The sequence below is a fragment of the Daldinia childiae genome (assembly GCF_008694065.1).
Source record: "Daldinia childiae strain JS-1345 chromosome Unknown Scaffold8, whole genome shotgun sequence".
Lineage (NCBI taxonomy): Eukaryota > Fungi > Ascomycota > Sordariomycetes > Xylariales > Hypoxylaceae > Daldinia > Daldinia childiae.
This window is the reverse complement of record NW_022984649.1, coordinates 1,591,465-1,616,642: the sequence shown is the minus strand read 5'-3', so window position 1 is coordinate 1,616,642 and position 25,178 is coordinate 1,591,465. Positions and strand designations below refer to the sequence as shown.

At 47.6% G+C, this 25,178-nt stretch overlaps 7 protein-coding genes across 7 annotated transcripts; 4 read left to right on the top strand and 3 right to left on the bottom strand.

The window, feature by feature from the left end:
* Positions 1–3,425: 3,425 nt before the first annotated feature.
* GL218_07211 (uncharacterized protein) lies at positions 3,426–5,428 on the top strand (the record flags this gene model as incomplete). The annotated part of the gene is made up of 2 exons (XM_033583958.1): positions 3,426–3,929; positions 4,001–5,428. The coding sequence occupies 2 exons, from the start codon at positions 3,426–3,428 to the stop codon at positions 5,426–5,428; spliced, it is 1,932 nt and encodes a 643-aa protein (XP_033433072.1).
* Positions 5,429–6,810: 1,382 nt separating this feature from the next.
* On the top strand, positions 6,811–8,491 carry GL218_07210 (uncharacterized protein; the record flags this gene model as incomplete). The annotated part of the gene is made up of 2 exons (XM_033583957.1): positions 6,811–7,548; positions 7,742–8,491. 2 exons carry the CDS (start codon positions 6,811–6,813, stop codon positions 8,489–8,491), a joined length of 1,488 nt encoding a protein of 495 aa, XP_033433071.1.
* An 832-nt stretch (positions 8,492–9,323) lies between these two features.
* Positions 9,324–11,205, top strand: GL218_07209 (Mannosyl-oligosaccharide 1,2-alpha-mannosidase MNS1; the record flags this gene model as incomplete). The annotated part of the gene is made up of 2 exons (XM_033583956.1): positions 9,324–11,026; positions 11,112–11,205. The coding sequence occupies 2 exons, from the start codon at positions 9,324–9,326 to the stop codon at positions 11,203–11,205; spliced, it is 1,797 nt and encodes a 598-aa protein (XP_033432829.1).
* A 3,567-nt stretch (positions 11,206–14,772) lies between these two features.
* Positions 14,773–15,627, top strand: GL218_07208 (Secretory component protein SHR3; the record flags this gene model as incomplete). Its single annotated transcript, XM_033583955.1, has 2 exons — positions 14,773–14,863; positions 15,005–15,627. 2 exons carry the CDS (start codon positions 14,773–14,775, stop codon positions 15,625–15,627), a joined length of 714 nt encoding a protein of 237 aa, XP_033432830.1.
* Positions 15,628–16,685: 1,058 nt separating this feature from the next.
* On the bottom strand, positions 16,686–18,101 carry GL218_07207 (uncharacterized protein; the record flags this gene model as incomplete). Its single annotated transcript, XM_033583954.1, has 1 exon — positions 16,686–18,101. One exon carries the CDS (start codon positions 18,099–18,101, stop codon positions 16,686–16,688), a length of 1,416 nt encoding a protein of 471 aa, XP_033432834.1.
* A 1,529-nt stretch (positions 18,102–19,630) lies between these two features.
* Positions 19,631–20,467, bottom strand: GL218_07206 (Haloacetate dehalogenase H-2; the record flags this gene model as incomplete). The annotated part of the gene is made up of 1 exon (XM_033583953.1): positions 19,631–20,467. The coding sequence occupies one exon, from the start codon at positions 20,465–20,467 to the stop codon at positions 19,631–19,633; it is 837 nt and encodes a 278-aa protein (XP_033432835.1).
* Positions 20,468–22,723: 2,256 nt separating this feature from the next.
* On the bottom strand, positions 22,724–24,875 carry GL218_07205 (Transcriptional regulatory protein pro1; the record flags this gene model as incomplete). Its single annotated transcript, XM_033583952.1, has 2 exons — positions 22,724–24,609; positions 24,719–24,875. The coding sequence occupies 2 exons, from the start codon at positions 24,873–24,875 to the stop codon at positions 22,724–22,726; spliced, it is 2,043 nt and encodes a 680-aa protein (XP_033432836.1).
* Between the last annotated feature and the right edge of the window lie 303 nt (positions 24,876–25,178).

Here is a 25,178-nt window from a genome sequence, read left to right as displayed (position 1 = left end):
GAAGAAACCAAGGATCCCCAGAGTTTCTCTTATTAATGAGGGTTATAACGAATCTCCATATGCGGATAATGTAAATGAAGTGTTGTGCTGTCATTAATACCATATCGAGTATTCGAAAAGAAGAATATGCGACGGTGACGCTGTGATACTGTGACGATTAGCCTAGGTACGTACAGTAGCTTGGATCCTTGTTGTTTCAGAAATGCTCTTTGGAGGTGGGGGCGGACCGTTCGAGACCCACAAGCTAGACTCGAAACGAGAAAACCGAAATCGGGTACAAGAGTACATGAGTATTCGTATACGCATGTATTTTTTATATTTGTATGAAAGTACCTCCTAGGAAGCATATATTCCGAGTAAATGGATGTTAAGCAAGTGTGATATATATGCCTGATGCATATTGGTCAACTACTATAACATATTGTTGATAAGATATAATAGTAACCGAATGATCTGAATAACTGGAGAATATTATTGTTTATATTTTTGAATAGTTAGATTCTTGGCGAACTCGGTAGGAGAAGAGAAAGCCGCAATGCAAGTGTTAATCTGTAAACTTAACACAGCCTCGATCTACTAAATTAGAGCTATAAACCTCAGGCCATAAAATGTTGTACCTGCGTCGCTAGCGGCTCGGAGAAATTCTGCAACTCTGGTCTTGGTTGGTTTCTCGATACTAGGTAACATGTACCATGCAATGCATGCCTTGTGCGTTCGTAATGCAGTAAGGTAGCTTTCGACAACATCCAATGCAGCAACTATATGCAAGCTACAGGAGACGCATTGGATGTGAGCTCTTCTTTCATCCTGCGAGACTAGAGCCAAATCCTAAAGGACTAACGAATACGTGTCCCGAGTTGCACCTCGTGCCGGCCTCTTTCAAACCTCGTGCTGTGGTGCCAACATAACCTAGGATGCATATTGATCGCTGCGATACCTTGCGGCATTGATGTTATTAGTCAGTCGCATAGCAACCACGCCGCGGTGCTGACGTCTTGCCTGCGGACTAAAGACGGGGAGATCTTATTAAGGGAGATCCTGGCCCATAGGATTTCCGATCCCCAAGATATCCCTCGAAGATCAAACGCGGCAAGCGTCGATGGGTCGCGTGAATGTGTCGAGGCCTCTCGTAGTGTAGTATATTGTGTCGTACGGCAGCTTGGCACCGCTGCTAATAGATATTGATACATAGTAAATCTACGGATGAGCCGGAGAGCGGACGTGGTGCAAAATAACAGGGACGAGAATGGAGAATGGAGAATCGGCCCCTCATTTCTAGTGTCGGCCGCTACATACAGAATTTCATTACATGCAGTTTAGTGTCTGCAGCTGAGGACACTATTCAGTCTGTGCTCGGCCTTAGACCATCTTCGCGGATATGCGGGCCATGTTCCTCACGATGTGAGGTTTTATATGCATAGTAGAATTCGCGAATAGCAAATACAGCGTGCGTGATATGTGGATTTCATGCTCATGCTTTAGGTATGTACTTGTTTATGTACTTGTTGTTTGAGGGGATGCAGTAGAGTACTTGATTGGAGTATTTAAGTTAAATAAGGAAACGTCTGAATATGATACTCTCCTGGTTTAGAATAGTGTGACCAGAAGTTGCGTTCGTGTTTTACTATTTCAGGTTGTGCGGAATATGTGATTTGCGACTGACGAATCTGGGTGTATTATTAGCGTTCAAATAGGTACGATATGATAGACATTTCTCGCATGGAATATACCTAAATTACCCGCCTAAGCGCGTGTAATATACGATCGAATATCCTAATTGATAGTAAGTATATTTAGTGTGGACGTCGAAGCGAGATAGATGACGTTTACAGTTCATATATCTTGAACGACCCGAATCTAATTGCAATCTAGGTACATATACCTACATATCTATATGTAGTTATATAAATATGTACAAATGAAGGTTAAACCCGAGGCCGAGTCAGCGTAAGATGCGAATGTTTAAACGAAACGGTTGTATACCCCCAACCGGAAAGAGCCTCCGTAGCTTGGTTCTATTGGTACCTACCTTTAGGTACCTAGGTACCTAGATACCTGCGTTTAGGCGTTTAAGTACGTTGTAAGTGGCTTCCCATTCCAATGCTTGAGTATGCGCCTATCCGGTCGTACTCCTCAACCCCTGTAGGGGGGAAAGCACCTGGACAATTCTTTAAATCAAATACTACTGTAGCTAGGAAGCTGCTAGGTACATAGTACGGTACTATGTTAACCCTAAGCTTAGCAGGCCCAGGCAGGCCCAGGCAAGTCCATCTAATCTGTCAAGTCTACTATTAATCCCTATCTTAATTTATGAAATATACAATTATTATAATTATCTGCTTATGATATCCTTACATTTACATCTTCACCTAGTTATCTGGAATTCGTGGCTCTCTTTGATACAACAATCTCTGAGACAATGAAGTAATGTAGTTGGCGCTCCGATACGATGCCAGGTGACAGCTCAAAATCTTCATGTCACAACCATTCATCGCCTCCCCGTCTTATTCCTACGCGAGATGCAAAGACGCACGCCAATAAACTATTCAGTCCGTCAAGACAATCTCAGCCAACACACGGACGGATGAACACACGGACCTCTTGAATGCACCTGCAGGTCCTAACAGGGTTCATCCACATCCACTACAAAACCCCTGGGGCCAATATCAGAGCATTCCAACGCCCTGGTCCTTCGTCATCCCGACCTATCCTAGCTATCCTAGTCCCTTTTTGAGCTCTCTTGCGGACCTAGCTATTGTTGTTTCTGCCATTTCTGTTACTTGGAGCCGATCTCTCATTAGACATTGTTGCAGCAGTGCAGTTAAACCCCCCCCTTCGCACCGGCGCCTGTATGCATTGGTAGTTGTTTCATGGGTTGACACTTATCCATCCAGGATTATAGGTACTTACACTATGTTTACCGCCCGTCCGCTCGAACCCCCCCAGAGCCTTGCCATCCCACTCGCTCATTCACTATGTATATGCATGAGCGTGCGGCCGTCGCAAGGAACATACATTCCAACATATACGCGCTGTAATGGCCCCAAGGCCTCTCGTATCCCACCTCTTAAACTAGCTCGGCTGCTCAGGTCTCTTTGTAACCTATCCTTCTGTTTGTCTTTTGCCACTGTTATCAAGTAAACAACCGACGAGGGTAATTTACCCTTCTCGACTTTTGATTCGTATACTCGACGCCCACATCCTGTTGAGCTGCATTGCTGGCGATGTGAGATGCAGGAAGCGGTTCTTTTCCTAAGCAAAGTTGGTTAATCGCGGATTTGGACTTGCTATGTTTTGAAAAAAGAGAAATGGATCGCTGGTCGCCCTCACTTCCATATCAATTATCTACCCATCATCTTCCCCGTCGTTCGATACATCTGTAATCTAACAACTCCGTGAAATCCGCATTTTGCTTTACAAGCAATATGGGTATCTTCAGGCCTGCCACCAGTGTCGGGCGACCGAAAACAGCTCAGCCTGACCAAGCTACTATCCGCGGTAGAATTAGCGGTCCTATCCCAATAGACGACGAATTTCCTATTAGAGGCGCCGGTTCAGGTATTGCTCATGAAGGCAGATTGGAGCAGCTTGAGCCTCATAACGAAGACCGACCTCCTTCGAGACCTGGGCAGACCCCTCCTGAGGTCGCACGGGTGGACAAGCCTGACTCTGTCACACAGTCTGGACCTAGCCAAGCTTCAAACGCATCTACAAGCCCGCAACAGCAAAGAACAATCCGTTCTAGCACCGTAAGGTATTCTATGGTCAGCGACAATGGTGATGTAGAGATAGATAGGCCACTGCGGAAAAGGTCGACGCTGAAGTCTACACTAGGTAGACTATTTAAGAGAAAGAAGAAGAGTACGAGCGAGGCATATAACCCAGAGTCTCGGTTTGGAGGACTGGTCGACTCTACACTACATGAAGATGTAAGCATAACTACAACTTACTATCAAGCTCCGTTAAGGACCGTTAAGCTCTAACAACTCTATGTTTTAAGGACCAGTCGGCTTCGAATCGAGCCCTAAAAACAAACGAGTCGAAGCGATCCGTCTCGTTACCAGTTACAGAATTCGACAGAGCGCTAAGATCACATTCTGTCGGCCCCGATGATATGTTGGCAATTACTAGCGCCCACAGTTCAATACAAATAGATCCGGTATTACTTCGAAGAAGAGCCGCATCATCAAACAGGATCCTAAGCGGACGCGTAAAAGATTTTGATGGGGAGTTAATAGGTCTATCTCCTAGACCTGCCAGCACTCACGGGCGTGGCGACCATACATCCGCCGAAGATGACCCCAATGGCATTGGCCGTGCCATCACGAGCGATAGTCTTGCGCACCGCCGCAGATCGAGAAGTTTATCGCAACTTCAGGATGTTATAGCGGGCCACGTTCAAGTTCGAAAGCGGAGTGACGAAATCCGCTACTGGAGAGAAAGTTATAATGCAGCCATCCGATCGCCTAATGCGTCTACCATTAATAACGACGACAACACCGGCGTCGTGGAAGTAGACGCAGAGACGCCGGCTAGCTCCCCAGAGCAGCAATTCTCACCACCCAAGACACCGCTACAACCCTTTCATTTTGGCCCAATGGTGGGTATGAAGATAACTCAAGCAGCTGGTCTTGAAGATCGTATAGTTGCTCTGGAAGTTCGTAACCAGAAATTAGAGAAACTAGTCTCTCAGTTATTCCAAGTTATTCCGGGCGTAAACAATTATGTACCTGCTACTCCCGATCAACCACGGCCTCGAGGTTCTATAGGAGCATCCGCGACTTACACGCCGAAACGCCCCATGACAGCAGAAACATCAGGATACATGACATCCTTGGGCGATATAGAAGATTCTTCTAGACATACGTTATCCCGGCATTCGAATGATTCGTTTGGCGATGGAAATACATTCATCGGATCGTTGCCTCCTTCGTCAGCACCGCCGCGACGGCCGCGCCCTACGTCTAACTCTACCATTCGTGGTGCGACAAGTCTCCCTACCTTGCTAGGGGAGAATGTGGGGCCCTTTACTATGGATCATTACGTGACTCTGAAGGCCTTATTAGACACCGAGAGAGACGCGCGGCAAGCGTTGGAGGCTCGGGTGACGCAGCTTGGCCACAGGCTTAACCTCGTAGCGCGGACTTCGAACAAACTCGAAACCTCCTCTACTACTTACTCCACCGTATCCGCATTTGATCACGATGATGACGATGAGCCCCTATCCGCTGGCATCGATACTGAATCAGAAGCATACAAAACACCCCGCGAGGAAGAGCCAACCCACGGCTTCGGTGCTTTTGGCGAAGAGCTTCGTGTGGAGGAACAAGACGGCTCAAGGAAAAAGGCTGCCAGGACCCTTTCCCTAAGCCAATTAACTCTAAAGAGGCCCCCCCAGTCTCCGCAAGGGGCCGGTGTGGATTTATGACTACACGGACTCTAATTTATACCAGCTAACTTACCCAAACATGGTAGAGCTTTGACTCCGAATGTTTGCTAGAACTTTTCGATTCGACTTGTTGCGCATTTTCTAGGACGCAACTGGAATTTTGGGCATGGGCGGCTTTCTTTTCTTTGTCCCTTGGCGCTAACACCGGTTGGCTCTAACGACGTTTGAGCACGGCGTTTTGAGATCTATGACTGTACGATACGACCACAACTTCTTCATCTGCTGCATCTTACCCTTCTCAAACGGATTAGATGAAGTTGCAAGCTACCTCTGTATTCGCCATCTTGATTTTGGATGGTGACGGACCTTTACTAATCCAGTCCGACTTTTTTTCATAGCGATTTTCGACCAGTCCTTCTATTTCCAGCCTGCTATTTGATACCATATCATATTAGGCGGGACGCCTTGCATTGCTCAGGTTTCTATTGTTCTTTTGTTCTTGGGAGGATTTTTGATATCCTACGCGGAGGATCGCAAGACCTATTTGAGTAGAGCTTAGGCGCGTATGATACCAAGGGGAAGAGATTAGGAGGTGAGGAAGCTGATTGGGGAAAACTGAATATAACTGTAGTGGTAATCCATTTAATATATGAAGCGCGCATGTTGCGGAAGCGTAGTACCACCACTTATAATACCAACAGACTATGGGCTCGTTGATTTAACTAATTATTAATATTGTGACCACATCTAAATCCAGTTATCTTAGTCTCTTAGCGCATAGGAGTTGTGGTATTAAGCGTATAACGTCACACTATTTACCCATAATTCTTTAGATAATTATAGAGCGTAGTCAACTACTATGCAACTGGAATCATCCCTATTCGAGGTGCCACTCCAATACCGACGCAACCTATATCCACTTCCCCATAACCTCCATTCCAGCTTCCAGATCCAGAATAGCAAGGCCATAAAACGAGCCGCCGCCAAGTCTTATACCCCGTCTTAATAGAGGAGCTTACTACTACTGTACGTACATGGTATATACCGTGGTTGCGGAAAAAGGAAGCTCTTGCGTGCTTGCTGGTGATTGGTCAATTTGTGTTATCAGAACATCGGTCATACATAGGTAAGTTGGAGTAGAGGGGTAGCTTGGTAGTCAGTTAGCTGCATATAGTTATCTTCGGTGTTTCTGGGCAGGCCTGCCGGAGCGGAGGCTAGCGATGGTGATATCGACGGGGACGATGATGTCGGTGGCGAGAGAGGAGTTGGCAATTGCCGGCATCGCTAGATTGTTCGCAAGAATTTCTAGGGGTCTTCTTATAAGTCTAAGATACCTATAACTATTACGAATAATTGATAACTTTAAATAAAGGGTTTCATCTACGGTTCTATATACTAACTCTCGGTATACGATCGCTATTATGAAACTTACCTTCTCTGCGGTGCTTGCTGCTGCGACTCTCGGTGCGGCAGCACCATTCACCTCGAGTAATCCGGCCAACGTGCTCCTGAGGCCCAGAGCGGAGGAGCCATCGTCTATATTGACATGTCTAGCATCAAGCTGGCCCCCGAATACGGTTGGCGGGCCAAACTTACCGCAGTCGCCGTCTGCAGATCTTGAGTCCATACTCGCGCAAGTCGATCCGGCCAACATCGAAGCTACAATCCGGAAGTTGGTGTCGTTTGGAACGCGGCATACGTTATCAATCCAAAACTCGACGACGCGAGGGATAGGAGCGGCGCGCGACTGGATCCATGCCGAGTTCCAAAAGTACGCTGACGCCAGCGATGGGAAGCTGACCGTCGAAACTATAGGGTATACACAGGAGATCGATAATAACCGTATCTTATTCCCGGTGCTCATTAGCGACGTCGTTGCGACTCTACATGGGACTGAGGATAACCGGCTATACGTTGTGTCCGGGCACTACGATTCGAGGGTCTCGGATCCGCTGAATTATGAAAGCGACGCCCCTGGAGCCGACGACGACGCTTCGGGGGTTGCTATCTCGCTTGAGCTCGCGCGGATCATATCGCAGCCCCAGTACCCTCGCCCGAAGGCGAGTATCGCGTTTGTAGCCGTCGCAGGCGAAGAACAGGGGCTTTACGGGGCGAAGTTCCTGGCCCAGACGTACGCCAATGCTACGCCGAGAGTTAATGTAAGTTTAACATTTTCCTTTGGATTGGAATAGATGTATCTGATGTAGAAACCTGTAAAACTTCAAACGGGTTCCCTCCCAATTACGTCTCTGGACGTTCCGATGTAAACCATAATTTTACGTCCCTTTGCATGAGCCTCAGCCAACCATGAGAGATTTGGATTGACACTAATTTCCACTCGTACCCCCAAAGGTCGAAGGAATGTTCACGAACGACATCGTGGGGTCGCCGAAGGGCGGGACGAATGGGGAATCCGTAGACCCGTACGTGATACGGCTGTTCGCGCAGGGGCTGCCTGGCCTCGCGATCGAGAACAGCACGACGCGGGAGACGCGCCTCACGATCGGCGGGGAGAACGACTCGCCGGCACGCCAACTAGCGCGCTTCGTTAAGGAGACAGCTGAAAATACGGCCACAGGCATGAACGTCTCCGTCGTCTACCGCCTTGACCGCTACCTGCGCGGCGGCGACCATCGGCCCTTCCTCGAGGCCGGATACCCGGCAGCCCGGTTCACGGAGCCACATGAGGATTACGCGCATCAGCATCAAGACGTGCGTGTCGACGCTGATGGGAAGCAGTTCGGAGACCTACCTGAGTTCGTCGACTTCGAGTATGTAGCGCGTGTTGCGCGTGTCAACGGCGCTGCGCTGTGGAGTCTTGCGACAGCGCCTGGGATACCTCAGAATGTGCGCGTTGATACGTCGGCTCTGAGTACTAGTACCACGCTCTACTGGGATCCGCCTGTTACTGGACACGATGGTAGTTATGAGGTGGTGTGGCGTCCTACGAGCGCACCTTTTTGGACGGGTGTGCTTGATGTTGGTTCTGCTGTTGAAGCTACATTGTCACTAAGTAAAGATGATGTCGTGTTTGGAATCCGGGCTAAAGGTGTAGACGGTTTGCGAGGTGTTGCTGTGCTGCCCTTCCCCGGGAGCCGGTAAATGAGAGGATGATGAGCTGTTACACACGTTTTCTGGTAGTATATAAGTATGGTCATATTTACTGAGATGAATATACGTAGTCCATCAGAAATAGAAGTGTATATTGCCCGACTTGTCCTAGCATGATGTGTCTTACAGCGTAATGACAACATTCGAATATGTATTAACAGTCGAGAATAGACGATATGAAGTGTATCGTATGTCTGTGAGTAGAGCAGTTGTACATAGGTCGTTAAAAGAGAGTGAATCCAACAATTTCCTGTGTTCTCGGAGAATGGCTGAGACGGCATTGAGTTGCTGTTGTGAAATGAGATCGTCATCTCACTCAAAGTCTCCGATAAGTGAGGTCACTCAATTTCTTAAGCAGTATTACATCGCACATCCCACCTTTTGAAGTTGAAAATTAACTTAATTTGATAGGCATAGGAAATTCACTTAGAATAGTAAGTAAAGTTTGATATTTCTATCACAATTTGAGTTTCGTATTGTTGAATGTGTGAAAGTATGAAAACGCGATGAATCATTAGACACAATTCAATTCGAAGGAAATACGAGTAAAACGTGTATTACATAAGACCAGTCACATAGGTACGTACCTACGCGGGGTGCTCATCACTACCCGAATCTACAGGCGACTTCAGGGGAGAATGAGGCTTAGAGAATAGTGAACCTAAGTATATCTTTTCATCCCTTAACTATGTAAAACTGGTTACCTTCTGACGACAACAACAACAACAAAGTTGCTTCAACAATTGCTATTTCAATGCCTTATATAACGATCTCATATATTTCTATTTATTTCGGTACCTAAGATAGCTAGTTTCTCGCAAAGATGATATTACGACGACGCGTCTGGTTCCCTTTCGTCATCGCGTCCCTTATCCTCTTTTTCTACTATTCCTGGATCACTCAGGATGGCTACGGGTTAACTAGCTCTAGAAGCGCGTCTCAAAATCCTCTGTCTATCGCAAAGGCTATAGAAGATGATAACTATTTCTGGCGGAAAGTGACCACGCATTATCCCGTCCAGGATATAAGACAGTTGCCAACCGGCAAGCCACGTACACTTCCTAAGATTCAAAAAGTATTTGGGAAAGAATCAAGTAAAGATGCGAATATTCGTCGGGGACGGCAAGATACCATTAAGAAGGCGTTCGCCCGTTGCTGGAAGTCTTATAGATCTAGGGCCTTTAAGAGCGATGAGCTGGCTCCTATCAGCGGCAAATCCAAAGAGTTGTTTGGAGGCTGGGGGGCCACATTGGTCGACAGCTTAGATACCCTATGGATTATGTCGATGCGGTCCGAGTTTGAGGAGGCTGTAAACGCTGCGGTTAACATTGACTTTACGACCTGTGTGATTGAGACTGTAAATGCTTTCGAAACTGCAATTCGCTATCTGGGAGGTTTTCTTGCAGCCTATGACTTAAGCGGCGACCTACGATTGCTACGCAAGGCTAGAGAAGTTGGAGATATGCTATACAAGGCGTTTGATACGCCTAATCGTATGCCGATATCTCGTTGGGACTTCGAGAATGCTAAGAAAGGAGGGAAACAGGTTGCACCCGAAATGGAATGGCTTGCTGAGGTCGGTTCGTTCAGCATGGAGTTTACGCGTCTATCTATGCTGACTGGGGACCCGAAATGGTATGATGCTGCCGACAGAATCAGAAAGGCTCTCGAAGAGCAGCAGAGCACCACTCAGCTCCCTGGCATGTGGCCGTTCGCGCTTAATCCTCGAGATGTGAATTTCAACAGCGATACCACGTTTGGGCTCGGGGCTCTCGCAGACAGCACTTATGAGTATCTGCCGAAGATGTACGCTATGACGGGTGGACTTATGCCTTCATACCAGTCTATGTACGAGAACTCGATGAAAACCGCTCTTAAGCATCTTCTCTTCCGGCCCATGGTTCCGGATACCGCGGACATTCTGATATCAGGTACCGTGCATATAGGGAGTAAAGACGGGAAGAAAGCCCTAAACTTAGAGCACCAAGGCCAGCATCTAGTCTGCTTCGCTGGCGGGATGCTCGCAGTCGGCGGAAAGCTATTCGAGAAACCGGAACATCTAGAAGCGGCCACGAAGTTGGTGGACGGGTGTATTTGGACGTACAATGCGATGCCGCTTGGAATAATGCCTGAGACCTTCGTCATGGAACCTTGCAAGTCAGACAAGGAATGTGAATGGGATGAGTTGGTGTGGAAACGCGCTGTTCTGCGGGAGGCTGGTGAGCAGGATCTGGATAACATGGAAAAGGCGGACGAGATAATTGCTCAGTCCAGACTTCCGAAGGGGTTCACGAAGATCGCCGACTCAAGTTATCTCCTACGGCCGGAAGCCATAGAGAGCGTGTTTATTCTATATCGAGCCACCGGTCGCCCAGACCTACTTGAGTCGGCCTGGGTTATGTTCGATTCTATCCAGATGAATACCAAGACGTCGTTCGCGAATGCGGCTCTAGGGGATGTCACGGTTCATGGCGATCCTCCGAAAATGGACTCTATGGAAAGTTTTTGGATGGGTGAAACTTTGAAGTAAGTTGATTTATCTCCCTCTTCCTTCCACTTTGTCTAGATTGGCTATGTCATAGATAGACCGCGGCTAACGACTGGGCTATAGATATTTCTATTTGATCTTCAGTGAGCCCGATCTCATTAATTTGGACGAATGGGTTTTCAACACGGAGGCCCATCCATTTAAAAGATTAGTCTAGTATATGTCTATATTTCCAGGAATGTACTAATTTATTTTCTACGAATGGGCTTGGGATATGGGACGAGGGTAATGAGGGGGTATGAAAGAATCACGTATAATACGTGGGCTAGACAATTGGACCATAAGCAATTTTCAGTCAATAAGAGTGTCATATGCCAACGAATCTTATGCATCCCCTTCATGCTTCTATCTCGATCTAAGCGCGAATCCCTCTTCTATAGTTGAGGCTGACTCGGTGTAGCTATAGGAATCTCACTAAGTTAGGCTCCTAACATCATAATCTCACAGGTTACAGGATCTTATTCGACGGTGAATATTCGGTCAATGCGGTGCCGTTTCAAGATCACAAGATAGGGTTTCTATAGGCTCTTACTGCGGGATTTATGCACCGACACCTACTTGCTTTATGGTTATCGTACTTATTGGGGTGGTGGAGGCGTAGTACATCGTACAGGAATTGGGGTTTAACATAAGAAGCATCGCCCCCTGCCACGTTATGCCAGTCATACCAATTCCGCGAATCAATGAGAGTCATTATTCATCCATATTGCAAGCCATTAGGTAGCAATACTGCGTGGGCCGATATTGCCTAGGCTGCTTTCTCTAAACAGTTTGAGAGAATAGGAACAGCTGTCGTGGTTGGTTAATTCCATCCGCTAACGAAATCTTGTAAGAGATATCATCGGGCAATGTCTGGTCTAAGCCTCCTCGTCTACGCCACTGCGGAGTTTCTTTGAAAACGGAAACCTACAAAGTAAAGAAGAAAAATTGCCAACGCTCTCTAGTAACTAACGAACAACTTATCATTCCCAATATTCGTTGAATATCGGGTTTAGTCTACGGTTCTTAGAGTTCAGCATTCGCCTACCATACGACGGTATCTGGCATTCCTATACGATCATGGAAAGTGACGAAGGAAAGGTATGTGACAGATGCAGACTTACTTTCCAACCTGAACCTGGTTTCACGATCAAATTATACCAAAGTTATCGCGACTTTATAGCGAGTGAGAAAAGCGGGTGTTTCATCTGCTTTTTGTTATGGGCAATGCATCAGCCTCCAGATCAGATCAAGCAAGGTATAGAGGATGTCAATAATGATTACGAGTTTGGGAAGTTTAGTATCAGCGCCTATACTGACCACAATCACAACGCAATTTTTGATATTCAGAGTTCTTGGGCCAGCACCTTAATTGTCGAATGTAGGTATAAAATACTATCAGAATAACCTATCACCTTAATATATATATATACTGATAAGCTATCTAGTCGTTACAGAACCTCTAGTACAACCAAAGAACATTAAAACATTATCTTGTGCACTATTAAGTGATCTTGAGGCCCATCCTTGGTCTACCCTCGGCCCTAGCATAGGGTCTGACGAATCTTTAGGAAAGATACGTCAGTGGATATCATCCTGCCAAGCTAACCATAAGTCTTGTGGCTCAACCCATAAATATCATAGGTCATCTGGTTTAGACACTAGCACCTTCTTCCCGACTCGAGTGATTGACGTTGAGAAAGCCGACGATGGGATGATATGTCTGCGAGATAGAGCCGAAGTCATGGTTCAATTCGGTGCCGATAACGAAGCACGCCTCCCAACATCAACCGAACCTGATACTATGCATAATACTGTGCATAAATATCCCGTATACTGGACATTATCTCATCGTTGGGGAAACACTGATGAGATGCCACGGCTTCTTAAAGACACAGAGGCACAGCTTCGTAAGGGCGTTAGGCTGGATGAATTACCGCCGATTAACAGAACGTGGCCAGCATTCCACGATGCAGCGCTTCTTGTTAAACGTCTCGGCTATAGATATATTTGGATCGACTCGTTGTGCATCTTTCAGGATTCAGAGAGCGAATGGCAACGAGAGGCCAGTACGATGATAGATATTTACCGCTACTCACATTGTAATATATCGGCGGGCTTTGCGTCATCCGACCCAGCAAATATCGGCCTTTTTAGGCGAAGAAAGTTTCGTGAGAGACTCTACTATCCGCTTGCGGCGAACATAGACGGCCGACTATGGTGGGCATGGGATATCTTGAGGTGGGGGGACGAAGTCGAGAAAATGCCTCTCAACAAACGTGGCTGGGTCGTACAAGAACGCTTTCTAGCTACGCGTACTGTTTACTTCTCTGAAGATCAGATTTTCTGGGGGTGCCGGAAGGGCACCAATTGCGAAGTTAAATCGATATTTGAAAACCTAGAAGATCCAGAATATCTAGACTATCTAGAAAGGGGCAGGACAAAGTATTCAGATACTAAGAGTAATAAAGCAGGGTTGCTGTTCCATGAACTCGAAAAAAATACTACCGGATTGTATCCTCCCCCTCACGACAAAGAGAGATCAGAAACATTATGTGAACACTGGACTCAAATTGTGGAATACTACACAAAGTGTGGGCTTACAAAAGAGTCTGATAGACTGGTTGCTGTGTCCGGCATCGCGAAGGCTTTCCAGGAAGCCACCGGCGACACATACATGGCTGGCCTATGGAAAGGCAATCTCAGTTATTGGCTTACATGGGCTACTGAACCCTCTACACCTCAAGTCCGACGTAGCAAGTATGCGCCGTCGTGGAGTTGGGCTTCGATCACAGGAAGTAATGTGGAATTCGCTGAGCTGAATATAGGATGTGATGTATTAAATCATATCAAACTTATTGAGGAGCGGATCGTGCCTGAACTACCTAACGGGGAATCTTTTGGACTGCTTCGCTCTGCGGAGCTCGACATCGAGTGTATGCTTTGCTACCTTGTATTAGAGTGTGCAGATCTCGAGGACAACATATGGTATAACTGGGTATATTACGATGAAGCTCGAAGCCAGTGCTTTTCTGAGTCAGATTCACGTACCTATATATTATATGATACTTCAGACTTGGAATATGAGGTTTATCGGCAAGCGCACAAGGAGATGGGGCGTTTCGTATACACCCTTATTCCAGTATGGGGGAAAAGGGACTGGATATTCTGTCTTATATTGAAGCGTGATATAGATAACAGGTTTCAACGAATCGGGCGTCTAGAATTGGAAACAAACTTTTTGGATGAATGGGACGGTCAAAAATCCCGCATCACACTTATATAGTTGAAGCTGAGATAGTAGGTTGATAGACACGATCGATATACGCGACTTTGCTATCGACGGAGAGTTTTACAAGTGACGCTCTTAGAGGAATATGAATACCCCGTTAAATGCATACACGTATAGGTACCTTAGGGACAGGACAGCCTTGCACAGATTAGATTAGGTACACTTCATTTGCACTGCAATCACATTTTCTCAGCTTTCTCCCCTCAGCCGCGGCAAACAGCGCAAACACGATATGCCACCTACTTTCTTAATTGATCAACGGTGAAAACTTATAAAACAAGTCAATTCGCACTAAAAACGTGTATCAACCATTTTTCGCACGTCCTCTTTTTTTTTTTATCTTTTCCCACCGACACAACTGCTACCTACCTCCTAAGGTACCTATCTTATCCATTACGTAGCCTCTAAACCTCCCACCAAACCGCGTCGCAAACATCGTCATCGCAGGTCGCCATGTCGGATAAGTGGGTAGATTGGAATAAGACCACCCGGTCTAAGGACTATCGCGGGTCTGGGTCGTTTGCGACTTTTATGATTATAGGACGTATGTATATCCTGCTTCTCTATCGTTGCTGCGCTGCGCTGTGCTGTCGCTTTAACCCCGCGGCGCAAAATGATCTTAATAAATACACACAAACAAATAGGCCTGCTATACAACAACACTAACATGTCTCCTCCCCTCTAGCAACATGCTTCTTCCTCGGAATCCTCTTCGCCATGTTCCCGTACGACTTCCCGCTGCTATGGACCAAAGACCCCATCTCGGCCGCGTACCTAGACCAGCTCGAAATCCACCTCAAGTTCATGCACCAGTCGCCTCCCTTAATCGCGCGCATCCTAAGCATCATGGTCGGCGTCGGCTTCCTCGGCTTCTTCATCAAGCTGTTCCGCGCCTCCGAGTCCAACATGCTGTTCGACGGCGCCTCCCTCGTCCTCTACCTGATCGGCGTCGGCGTCTACGTCGCTAACATCGTCAAGGGCCTGCGCCTCGTCAGCGCCGGCGCCTGGGAGTCCGACGACTTCGACCCGACTACCGTTGGCGTCGGCCGTCCTGGCGCCGGTGCCGGCGACCCGTTGACCGGCGGTGAGATCATTCTCGGGCGCGAGGATAGTCTGAAGGTCCTGGCTGCGAGCAATACGATTCTGGCGCTGGTGCTTGTTGGTGTGCTGGTCCTCCAGGCGGGTCAGTGGTATGCTGAGCGTAAGGACGACGAGGAGTACGAGAAGTACGAGAATATGGAGAAGACTAGCAATGGCGGTCGTCCGTCGAGTCCGACGACTGAGAAGAGCAGCAAGAAGAAGCAATGAATAGCTCTTGTTCGTTTCCCTAAAAAGTTTTCGTATTCTTACTATGTACGAGCCTTAGCTCTGGAGAGTCGGGCCAAGGGGGGTTAGTATTGGTGCCGTTTTAGTAAACCGAAAAATATGTTGAGAGTGGTTTTTTTTTTTTTTTTTTGGATTTGTATCGTGGGTGGTCGGCTATTATGAAGATGTATGAGCTGTTGATGGACGATTAATGGGAATATAAGAAGAAGGAGTCGTACTTTGAGATGGGCTCTGAGACGCTTGTACGAAAAGTTGCCATGCTACATCAACTGGGCTGGGTTTTAAATGTGTGCATACTAAGACGAACCGCGATTCGGTTCTTGTTTTTTGAGATTTTAATCTCTGTGCCTTATTTACATGGGAGAGTACTTGAGGTATTTAGTTGAGCTTTTGCTCTACCCTCTATATAACTTGAGAATAAATACTTTTTTCCAGTCGGTTGTTATCCCTTTCCACGCGTGATAGACACTTAAATGGATCAAACCCGGAATAGTTGCAAAACACGGTATCACGCAGAAGACAACATCCCTATCAATAAAAACCCAAAGCATATAGAAGCGAAAGTAATATTAACCTATGCATAGGGCGCACCCAGCCAGGCACATAGTTAAAGGGCATAATAACAGCCGATCAAAGCACTGTCCACCCCCGTAATATACCACTAAGGTACCTAACCTATATAATATACATGTTCTGCTCTGATCTCTGCGAAGAAGGGTGCGTATCGTATCGTATGTCCGCGGAAGCAAAGTGTCAAACTCATCCCTCCTTTTCCAAACTATGACTAGTAGATAAATAATAAAAAAGCAAAAGAACTTTCCCTCCCAACGCCGTACAATGCAAACCCGCCTGGCTTATTCTGCCTGCCTGTCCGCCCAGTGGTATCATGATAAAAGTGTCCCTCCCGAATCCTAGATTTTTGCTGGATCAAGACAAAGGAAAATAAAGATAAGCGATCGGCTTAGCTTAGATGAAAAAAAGGAGAAAAGGTATGCCCGCCTTGCTATGCGTATCGTGAGGGTAATACTCGATGGAGTCTATCACCTCCATCTCGGGAGTTCGTCTCCCAACCTTGTCTGCCCCCTGACCGGCGTCGCATTACCATTATTATCAGCCCGCTGCTGGATATTCGACCACGTCGTCACGGAGCTATCTGGCCTGCCATCTGCCACCGTGCGCGGGTCCGCAAAGATATTAATACTCATGTCTTCATCTTCGTTGCCTCGAGCCCTTTCTTTGCCCTTCCCTTTGTTCTTCCCCTTTCCCTTTATAGTACCATCCCGTGCGGGTGTTAGGGTGACTAGAGGTGCCGGGACGGGAGAATAATTGTTAATATTCCCGCCGCCGTTCTGCTGATGCGTATTCCAGCCTGTTAAGCTCCGGAGCCCACCTATCTCGGCCGAGGCATGGTAGCTGCGTGGTACGTCTGACATCTCACTATCCGGGCGCCGTGCATACGGCGAGTAGGGCGAGTTCGGCGGCATAAACCCTAAACCGCCATATCCCTCATCGGGCTTCCGATGACTACCGGGCGACGCTACGGCCGTCGGAGACGACGGCGTGAAGCTCCGAGGCGAACTGGACTGGGGCTGCTTCGCTAGAAAGTCTATGCGTTCGTTCGGATACTTAGCATGAGGCACAGGCGCACTGATAATGTTGCCGAAGGATGACGTAGAGTCGTGGCGCTGCAATTGCTCCCGCCTCTGGAGTTGCTTCTTACGCTTGTACCGCGCGAAAATGACGGCTAGGATTATGAAGACGAAGCCAACAACACCTCCTATGACTCCCCCGACAATTTTCACGGTATCAGCCGTGCCCGTTGTTGACGGTGCTGGTGCCTCAGTAACCGGCTCGCTAGTTGGTTCGTCGGTCGGCTCGGTATCTGGAGCGGTAGGTGCTGTGGGCGACGTGGGAGGTGGTGTGGCGGACGTTATCTCACTTACAGCCACCGTCGTTGTCTTGGATGCCGAGGCAGGTGAGGAAGTAGAAGTTGGTACAGACGTGCTTATGGAGCTCGGTTTTGTTTCCGGCTTCTGACTCTGATCGGTGTTCTTCACACATATCGTACCATCGCAATGATAACCAAATGGGCAGCAAGTTCCCGTCCCGCACGTCTCAAGAATTCCATCCAGTGCCGTCGTCTTGATTTCGGCCTCGGGATTTGTGGCAGGATCTTGTAACGCAAGATCGCATGTTATGGGATTTATCTTGTTACAAGTCTTGCCTTTCGGACAGCATAATACCGTCGTGTTGCCGGCCAGGGCTATACACGTCGTATCCGGTTCGCAGCAGAAGTTTTCTGGCAGCCCTGATAATGCGCATTTCGTAAAGTCTGCGGCACAGGTGCTATCGGCTCTCTCGAGCAGGATATTCGGTCTGATATATGTGGCTGAAGCAGTCGTCGCAAGCACCGCCGCGAGACGTAAAGCCCTTCGAGGACCCCAGAGATACGCCATGGGGTGATCAGCTATGATGGAATACGACGTTTTCTGATTTTTTATAGATGTTGCTACAGTGCTGAGGTATAACTTAAGGAAATAAAAAGCCAAGAGATAATTATGTAGATAGAATAAGAAAGTGAAAGTATGTACTAGGACGTGGTAGAAGACAATATCTATGGTATCAAAAGAGCAAATTCAATCACAGAAAAGCCAGTCAGAGACTAAGATAGGCAGGGGGGGTGAGTTAGAAATAGTAATAAGAGTAACCAAGCGGAGACAATGAATACGTTCGAGTATTCAGTCGAATGACTATGAAAGGTGTGGGTGAATAGACATGGGACAAAAAAACGAACAACGCAATGGCCTAGCAATGACAAGTGAATTTTGATGCCCGGCCTATGAATCATGTTTCGTTCCTTGACATCTTTGTTTCCACTTTGTTCGACCATTGTTCGTCCCTTTGGCCCCCAGTGGCCCGAACAGCATAGATGGCATAGCTGGCAATCATTCTCTATCGCGTGACTTAAGCGACGACGATTTCTCTAGCCCAACAGATGCGACCTGATGGGGTACTCGACATGACGCCCGATATAATGCGGCAGGGAGCGGGTGATCGACTGGATATCTTCACCCAAAGATGACGAGATGGTAGAGTTAGATGCAGAATAGATCTAACTTAGCCGCTACATAAATTACGTAGCACTACTCATTCGAGTATACTGAGTGGACGCAACAAATTCTAGGCGAACAGGTATGTTCGCGATGAGGCAATGCGGGTATTAAGCGACGAAGTAATCTCTAAAACGAGAGGCTCTCATGAGGCGAATCGCCCATAGTCGTTCTTTGAACGTCGTACTCATTGGGCGGCTACAGGGGCGCCAGTTACGGCGGTTGAGAAGGAGAAGAAGTTTGAAATATCTTATTGGTCTAAAGTATTAGTACGACTTTCAAATTAGGCGCGACAAAGTGGGAAATACGTGTCTAATTGGCCAGCACAGTTAGACTAAAACTAGGGTTTTCCTAATTTGGCTTTGAATCTAGCAAATCTAGACGCTGATTGCGCGAATACTAAATCCCTGTAAGACCTTAATAAAGACCCGCTATAGTTTAAATCCTACCTGTAAGCCCGGGGGGAAAAGAGAGGGGGGGGGGTTCTATTGTTACTAGGTACTCGTGTACTTCACTCTGAGAGTTACCGGTCGGCATTTTATAGAAACCGGGACTGGAGGCGCAGACCACCACCACAACATTTTTCATCTCTACCTAGGCATGTTAAGTATAACACAGAACCAACCCTTCGGGCCGTGCTGTACCTAATTATGACGATGGTGTGCGCCTCATTTCTTCAAATGCAACTCACACGAGCCGCTTAATCCTCAATAATCCGTCGGCAGGAGGCCTCATGCACAACATATTCGTTTACCAAAAGCTCACAGCCCACGGATCCTCTGAACCGAGAGACCTGGTTCGCGACCTACCGCAAGGCTGTTTGTTGGTAGAATGTATGATGCGAACTACATAGTTAGCAATTTTTACTTAGAGACCTAATTCAAGGCCTCGATAGCGGAATACAACCCTTCCATTCCGTTCTCACTTTCACCGAGGAACATATCATTCTCTCTTCTAACAACATCCATATCCTCGCTACGGTCATCCGTCCAACGATACACATACATCGTATTCATACCGAGGGCCTTCGCCGCCCTGAGATCGTATGCGTGGGCTGCGACCATGACGGCCTCATCCGGCCGGACCTTCACCAGCCTTAACGCTTTTTCGTAGGCCTCCGGCGCCGGTTTATAGACGCCTAGAAGTTCGCTGGAGAACAACAAGCTAAAGATACCATCTAAACCGGAAGATCGGACTAGGTCGAGCTGGAGCCTCGTAGTCCCGTTGGCAAGTACAAATAGCTCCAGCCCTAGCTTGCTCTTCAGCGCGGTTAGCGCAGGGCGAACATCCGACCATGGAGCCATACTGTGCCACGAACGCACAGCGCGTTCGATAGCAGCCGTGCCGCCGTCCGGGGCAACAACATCGACAACACCTGTAGGCCCGCCGTCGTTGTCGAGCCCAACAAAATGGCAGCGCTCTTCCTTGTAGATATCCCAACCCAGGACTCCAAGTAAAGTTTTTCGATGTGTGATGTCAATATCCTCAGGCGGTAGGCCCTGTTGGGACCGAGCGTGCAGCTCCTTAAAGAACTCCTCGCGCCAATCAAGCGCCAATCTGGAGCGGGTTGCCTCCGCTATAGCTACCGGTAAAGTGTTGGTGACTCCGCTATGCCAATCTAGACACGTTCCCATAAAGTCGAAGAAGACGGCTTTGATTCGCCTCCCCTGCGTAACCGACTGGGTCGTTGGTAATTCCTGCGTATGCGACATTTGTACCTGCACAAGCTCGTGTTGCCCGGTTTTTGTTGCAGAAGATTCCACCGCCGTTCCAAGTGACGATCCTCACCGCAGTATGTAGTAGTTACATACGCCACTGGGCGTCCTGCGGGTAAAAAAACAATATACGGGGCTTGGATTTTGTCGGGTCGAGATGACCGGTGCGAAGCGGCCGACGGAGTTGTTAGTAGTACATAGATGGACTTTTCCTACACGAGATCCATCAAGTGCAGACCGCCTATGCATGACGCATCAGCTCTTTCGCTTGCCGGCGGAGAAACAAGCAAGCAATCAATTAATCAGTCAATCAATCAATCCATGGTCTCATTCTCGGCCGAGATGACAAAATCCTGGTTTACCCTACTCATGTGCCGAAAAGTCCCCTGTCTAGTTCAATAACACCAACAGGTACATTTTTAGTATAGGTGAGGGCATTTTGCGTGGCTTCGCAAGTTTCAAAAGTTGAAAAGATCGGATGAAAAAGTTATCTCAGCTCGTCAAGGGTAGAAGAGCGAGCTGGCAATACGTCATGAAGCAATGAAAGCCCTGTCTAGACGCATTGATTGTCCGCACAGCCCACTATATGATACCCAGCAATATGTAGGTTAGTCGTTTAGATCTTTGAATTCGCGTGGTTTTGCGATCTACATGTGATGATGCAAAGCAGTAATACAGTGTTTTTATCTAGGTATCTACAGGAGGTAGGTATGTAAGGTACCTAACGTAACGGTTAGAAGTTATAAAAGTGCATGTCTTAAATTTGCCCGCATTCACGCGACACCAACGCCACCGTCTATCTGCCTTGCACTCGGTCTCAAAAGCCATGCAAGTATCAAGCATCAAGCATGTTATGTTATATACCTAATGTATGTAATTGTCAAATATCAAATGCAGCTGAAAGTGAAACTCCACCATAGCTACGTACACTACATACACTACATACACTACATACACTACATACACTACATACACTACATACACTACATACACTACATACACTACATACATGATAAGGTGGACATGGACTGCAAGAAAACGAAAAAGCCTTTCCTTCGACCGGGTTGCTACATACGGTAAATTGACAGAGAAGCGGGCCGCCGCGCTTGCGTGGACGGATGAATGATCTACTGCATATGTGCCTATGGAGCACACATATGGAGAAGAAGAAGAAGAAAGCTACATTAAGTAACTAGCCTAACATACATGGTAGATTTCTATGTAAGTGAAACCGATGTGGGATCGTCGGTCGTTGGGGCGTTGAGCACCTGACTCATTGATCACGAGATCCATTCCCGTTCACCGCTCTGCATCTATCTATGTAAAAAAAAAAAAGATGCCCAAGTTTTCCGGTGGAGTATAAGCCCGGTAAGGATAGCAAAAATTTTGCTCCGGGGTCGTTGGTGGTGTCCGGTTTTTTTCTTCTTCTGTTTTACAGGTTTTCTTTTAAACGCCTGGTAAAATAAAATAAAAAGCTAATTAAGTTGAATATTTTTGTTAGTTGCGACTAATTAGTCTAATGCAAGTATGAGTCAAAGAATACGGGTTAATGTTAGCAAATAGATGTAAATCAAATCACTAGGTAAAAGAAATTCCAAGACTAAAATAATTATTTTGAATTTTGAATTTTTATTCGTTAATTGTGTTAGGTATTATGCTACAAACATGAATATTTCTCCTATTGTCCTTAGGGTTTCTAGTCCCTAAGAAACGTTGAGAGGCGAGGACATTCATAACGGTGTCCTCTATGAACCTGGTTTGCCCCTTTCCTTCCAGGGACAAGTGATGCTAGGCCTTTATCCAGAACCAAATGCTGAATCCATACCTCCCAAATGGCTCAAATTGCCCAAAACTCCTATGCCCCTCTGCCAATGCATGCAATGGTATATATAGAGCCATCCGACAATGCCGTAAACACGTAGTAAAGGGAATCAATAATAAGAAATCGTCATTTACTCATAAGCCATAGCAAGGTTCATTACCTCCCAAATGTGACGGCCCGTCTCCGCCGTCCACTATGTTGATATATCCAAGCTCCTTAATCTCCACCTATTCCAAGTGTCGTTCCGGTTGCCTTGCGGCATCCTCTCTCTATTGGGTATTATGATAGTAATAATTTAAAGAAAATGTTGTAGTCGACCGTAGTCGCAGTGCGAAGGGGGCGGCAATTTCCTGCATCGCCCCCAGAAGGCCACCCGCAGATGAGGAGAGGGACTACTCTCCTCGAGACCAGCTTTGAGGGACATGATCAATCTAGATCAGCAGGTAGTCCCATCCCCTCATCTGCATAACGTCTCTCCAGGAGATGTAGGGCGCTTCTGTGGACCCGTTCGCACTGGGACTCGGCTGGCTGTTGTCGGCCTGTTGCCAGACCTCGTGTAGTAGCGAGACAACGCCACCAAAACTGCCGTAGTTAGAAGCATCGCCTAGCTGAGCGATGCGGTCGTTGAAGAATTGTCTGAAGCTAGAGTTCATTCCGCTGACGGATCCGCCGACCAGGTAGACCCAGGAGAGGCTTCGGTCGAAGCCACTGGCACCGGACGGAATAAGTTGTAGCACAGTGGTGAGCTTCTCAACTAGGCCAACACAGCTAGCCTGGCTGGGGGAGAAGCCGGGAACTAGGCTGCATAGGTAGATGCGAGCTGCCAATCGGAAGGCGCTGGTGATGTTCTTGCTGAGTTGTTTCGGGCTAAGAGAGCCATTGGCGTTGAAGGGCATCTTGGGTGCGCTGTCATGGGTTTCAGTCAACCCAATCTGGTCGCCAAGAGCGTGTACATGCTGGCAAAGGGTAATGTCATCCATTCCTTCCTTCTTGAGGGCCTCGAGGCAGGCGATTTCGGAAATGAGATACATGATGTGGTCATCGCAGCCCATGAGTTCGCGAAGTCCAAGGAATGGGTTAGTGGTAGACAGATGTTTTTCGCGGTAGGTGTGTGCAAAAACTGGGGCTCTCCCTTGCATAGTTGCTCCTAGGATATCGATCCACGCGGTCAACGTCATGTTAAATGGCGTTTGGGGGAGCTGCTCGCACGAGTCGGAAACCAATCGGGGCAGATCCAATTTCGTGACAAGAGAGTTTACGGCCTGGAAGTGCTGGTGCCAGGGAATGTCAGGGAGCGAATCGTCATATCGGCCAACGCAGGACTGGAAGAAGATGAGACCTAGAGTTGCCTCGAGGATCTGGTGGTGGTTCTCATCATTGTTTAGAGCTTCGCAAAGAGCGACGATGGTAGCGTGTCGGTGTCGCATGATGTCGTTGTCAATCTCCTCTCCTTGGACGTTCATTGTTGCCTTATAGTGTTGAGCTGCAATCATGAGACAGCAGTGAAGGTAAGGCTTGTTGTTCTGTAAGTTAGGCAAGATGAGGTCAGAGCCGACGGAGCCGTGTTGGTTAGTTTCTAAGATGGGAAAGATAGTTGGCAACACGAATTGAATGAAATGCTCTAGTAGTCGCTGGTCATTCTCATCTAGTTCGATATCGACTTGTCTGGTGCTGGTAGGTAGTCCGTGCGAGAAATCAAAAAAGTTGTAGTTTAATGTCTCTTCAGTTAGCGACTCGCGACGTTCCTGGAAAACTTGCTCGGCCCATTCTCCTTCCATGGGGTAGGACGGAAGGACAGTTCCTGGCGGCGGTGGCGTGTGGAAAGTGCTGAAGGTTGAAACTGTTGATTCCCTTAAGGTAGGGACGTCATTTACAAACATTTGTCGCTCGGTCTTGACGTCAATCTCGTAGGGAGACATGTTGAACATGAAGTCGGAATGCGACGGGAGTATGTGTGGGTTGTAAGCCCCATAGTCCTGTACATTGGGCGGGCTGTTGAAGTTGAAGGCGAATTGCGAGTCGATTGACGCCGACCTCGTTCGATCCAGAGGGTCCGAGAAGGTCGCAGAGGTAGGAAGGGAGTGCGACAAGCCAGGCGGCGAACTAACTGAGGTCTGGATGGTGTGGGAGGCCTTCTCGGTGAGCTTCTTTCGCTTGATGATCGTCTTGATGTTGTCTTTGTGATGTCGCCTCAAGTCGTTGTTGCTCCACCACATCGGTCGCTTGTATTCACATTCAAGACCGAGATGCTTGCATGCTGTGCACATGGGAGTGCCCTCATCGCACTTCTTTCGTCGTAATCTGCAGGTATAGCAGCCTATAGAAAAGGGGTCTTGTTAGTGTTGCTATTCTAAGTTGACTTACACACGGACCAAGGCCGAGCCGGTGTAAGTGGTCGTGTAAGTCAGTTATATGGGAGTACCAACCTGTTCTTGAACGGCGGTGCATCTGTGACTTTGCTTTAGGGTTGGCATTGTTGCTTTGCTTCGAAGCAGCCTTCGACTTAGTCGGTTGTGCGACGGCCATGTTGACGTTTGCTGCTCTCATGAGGTCTCCTTGGGGGTTGGGGGGTAGAGATGCCATTTGTATCTTATGTCGAGTTGAGGTACCTGCGTCGAGATGGTAGTGGTGGGGGGGGGTTATGCTGGTCAAGCCGAGCGAAAGCGGGAGGGGACCAGGGGAGCCAGGGACCCTAGTTCTAGGTCCAGGTCGAGGTTGCTAGGGTCTGCTTTAGAGAGTGCGCCTCGAAGCCAGTAATTGCCCAAAAACGTTCAACGCTCAAGTTCTCGTGCCCGGTGAATAATAATCCGCAGAGTGGAGATAAGGCCGGCACGGAGTAAATTTCGGAAATCGTCAAAATTAATATTATTTTCTCGTCGAATGAAT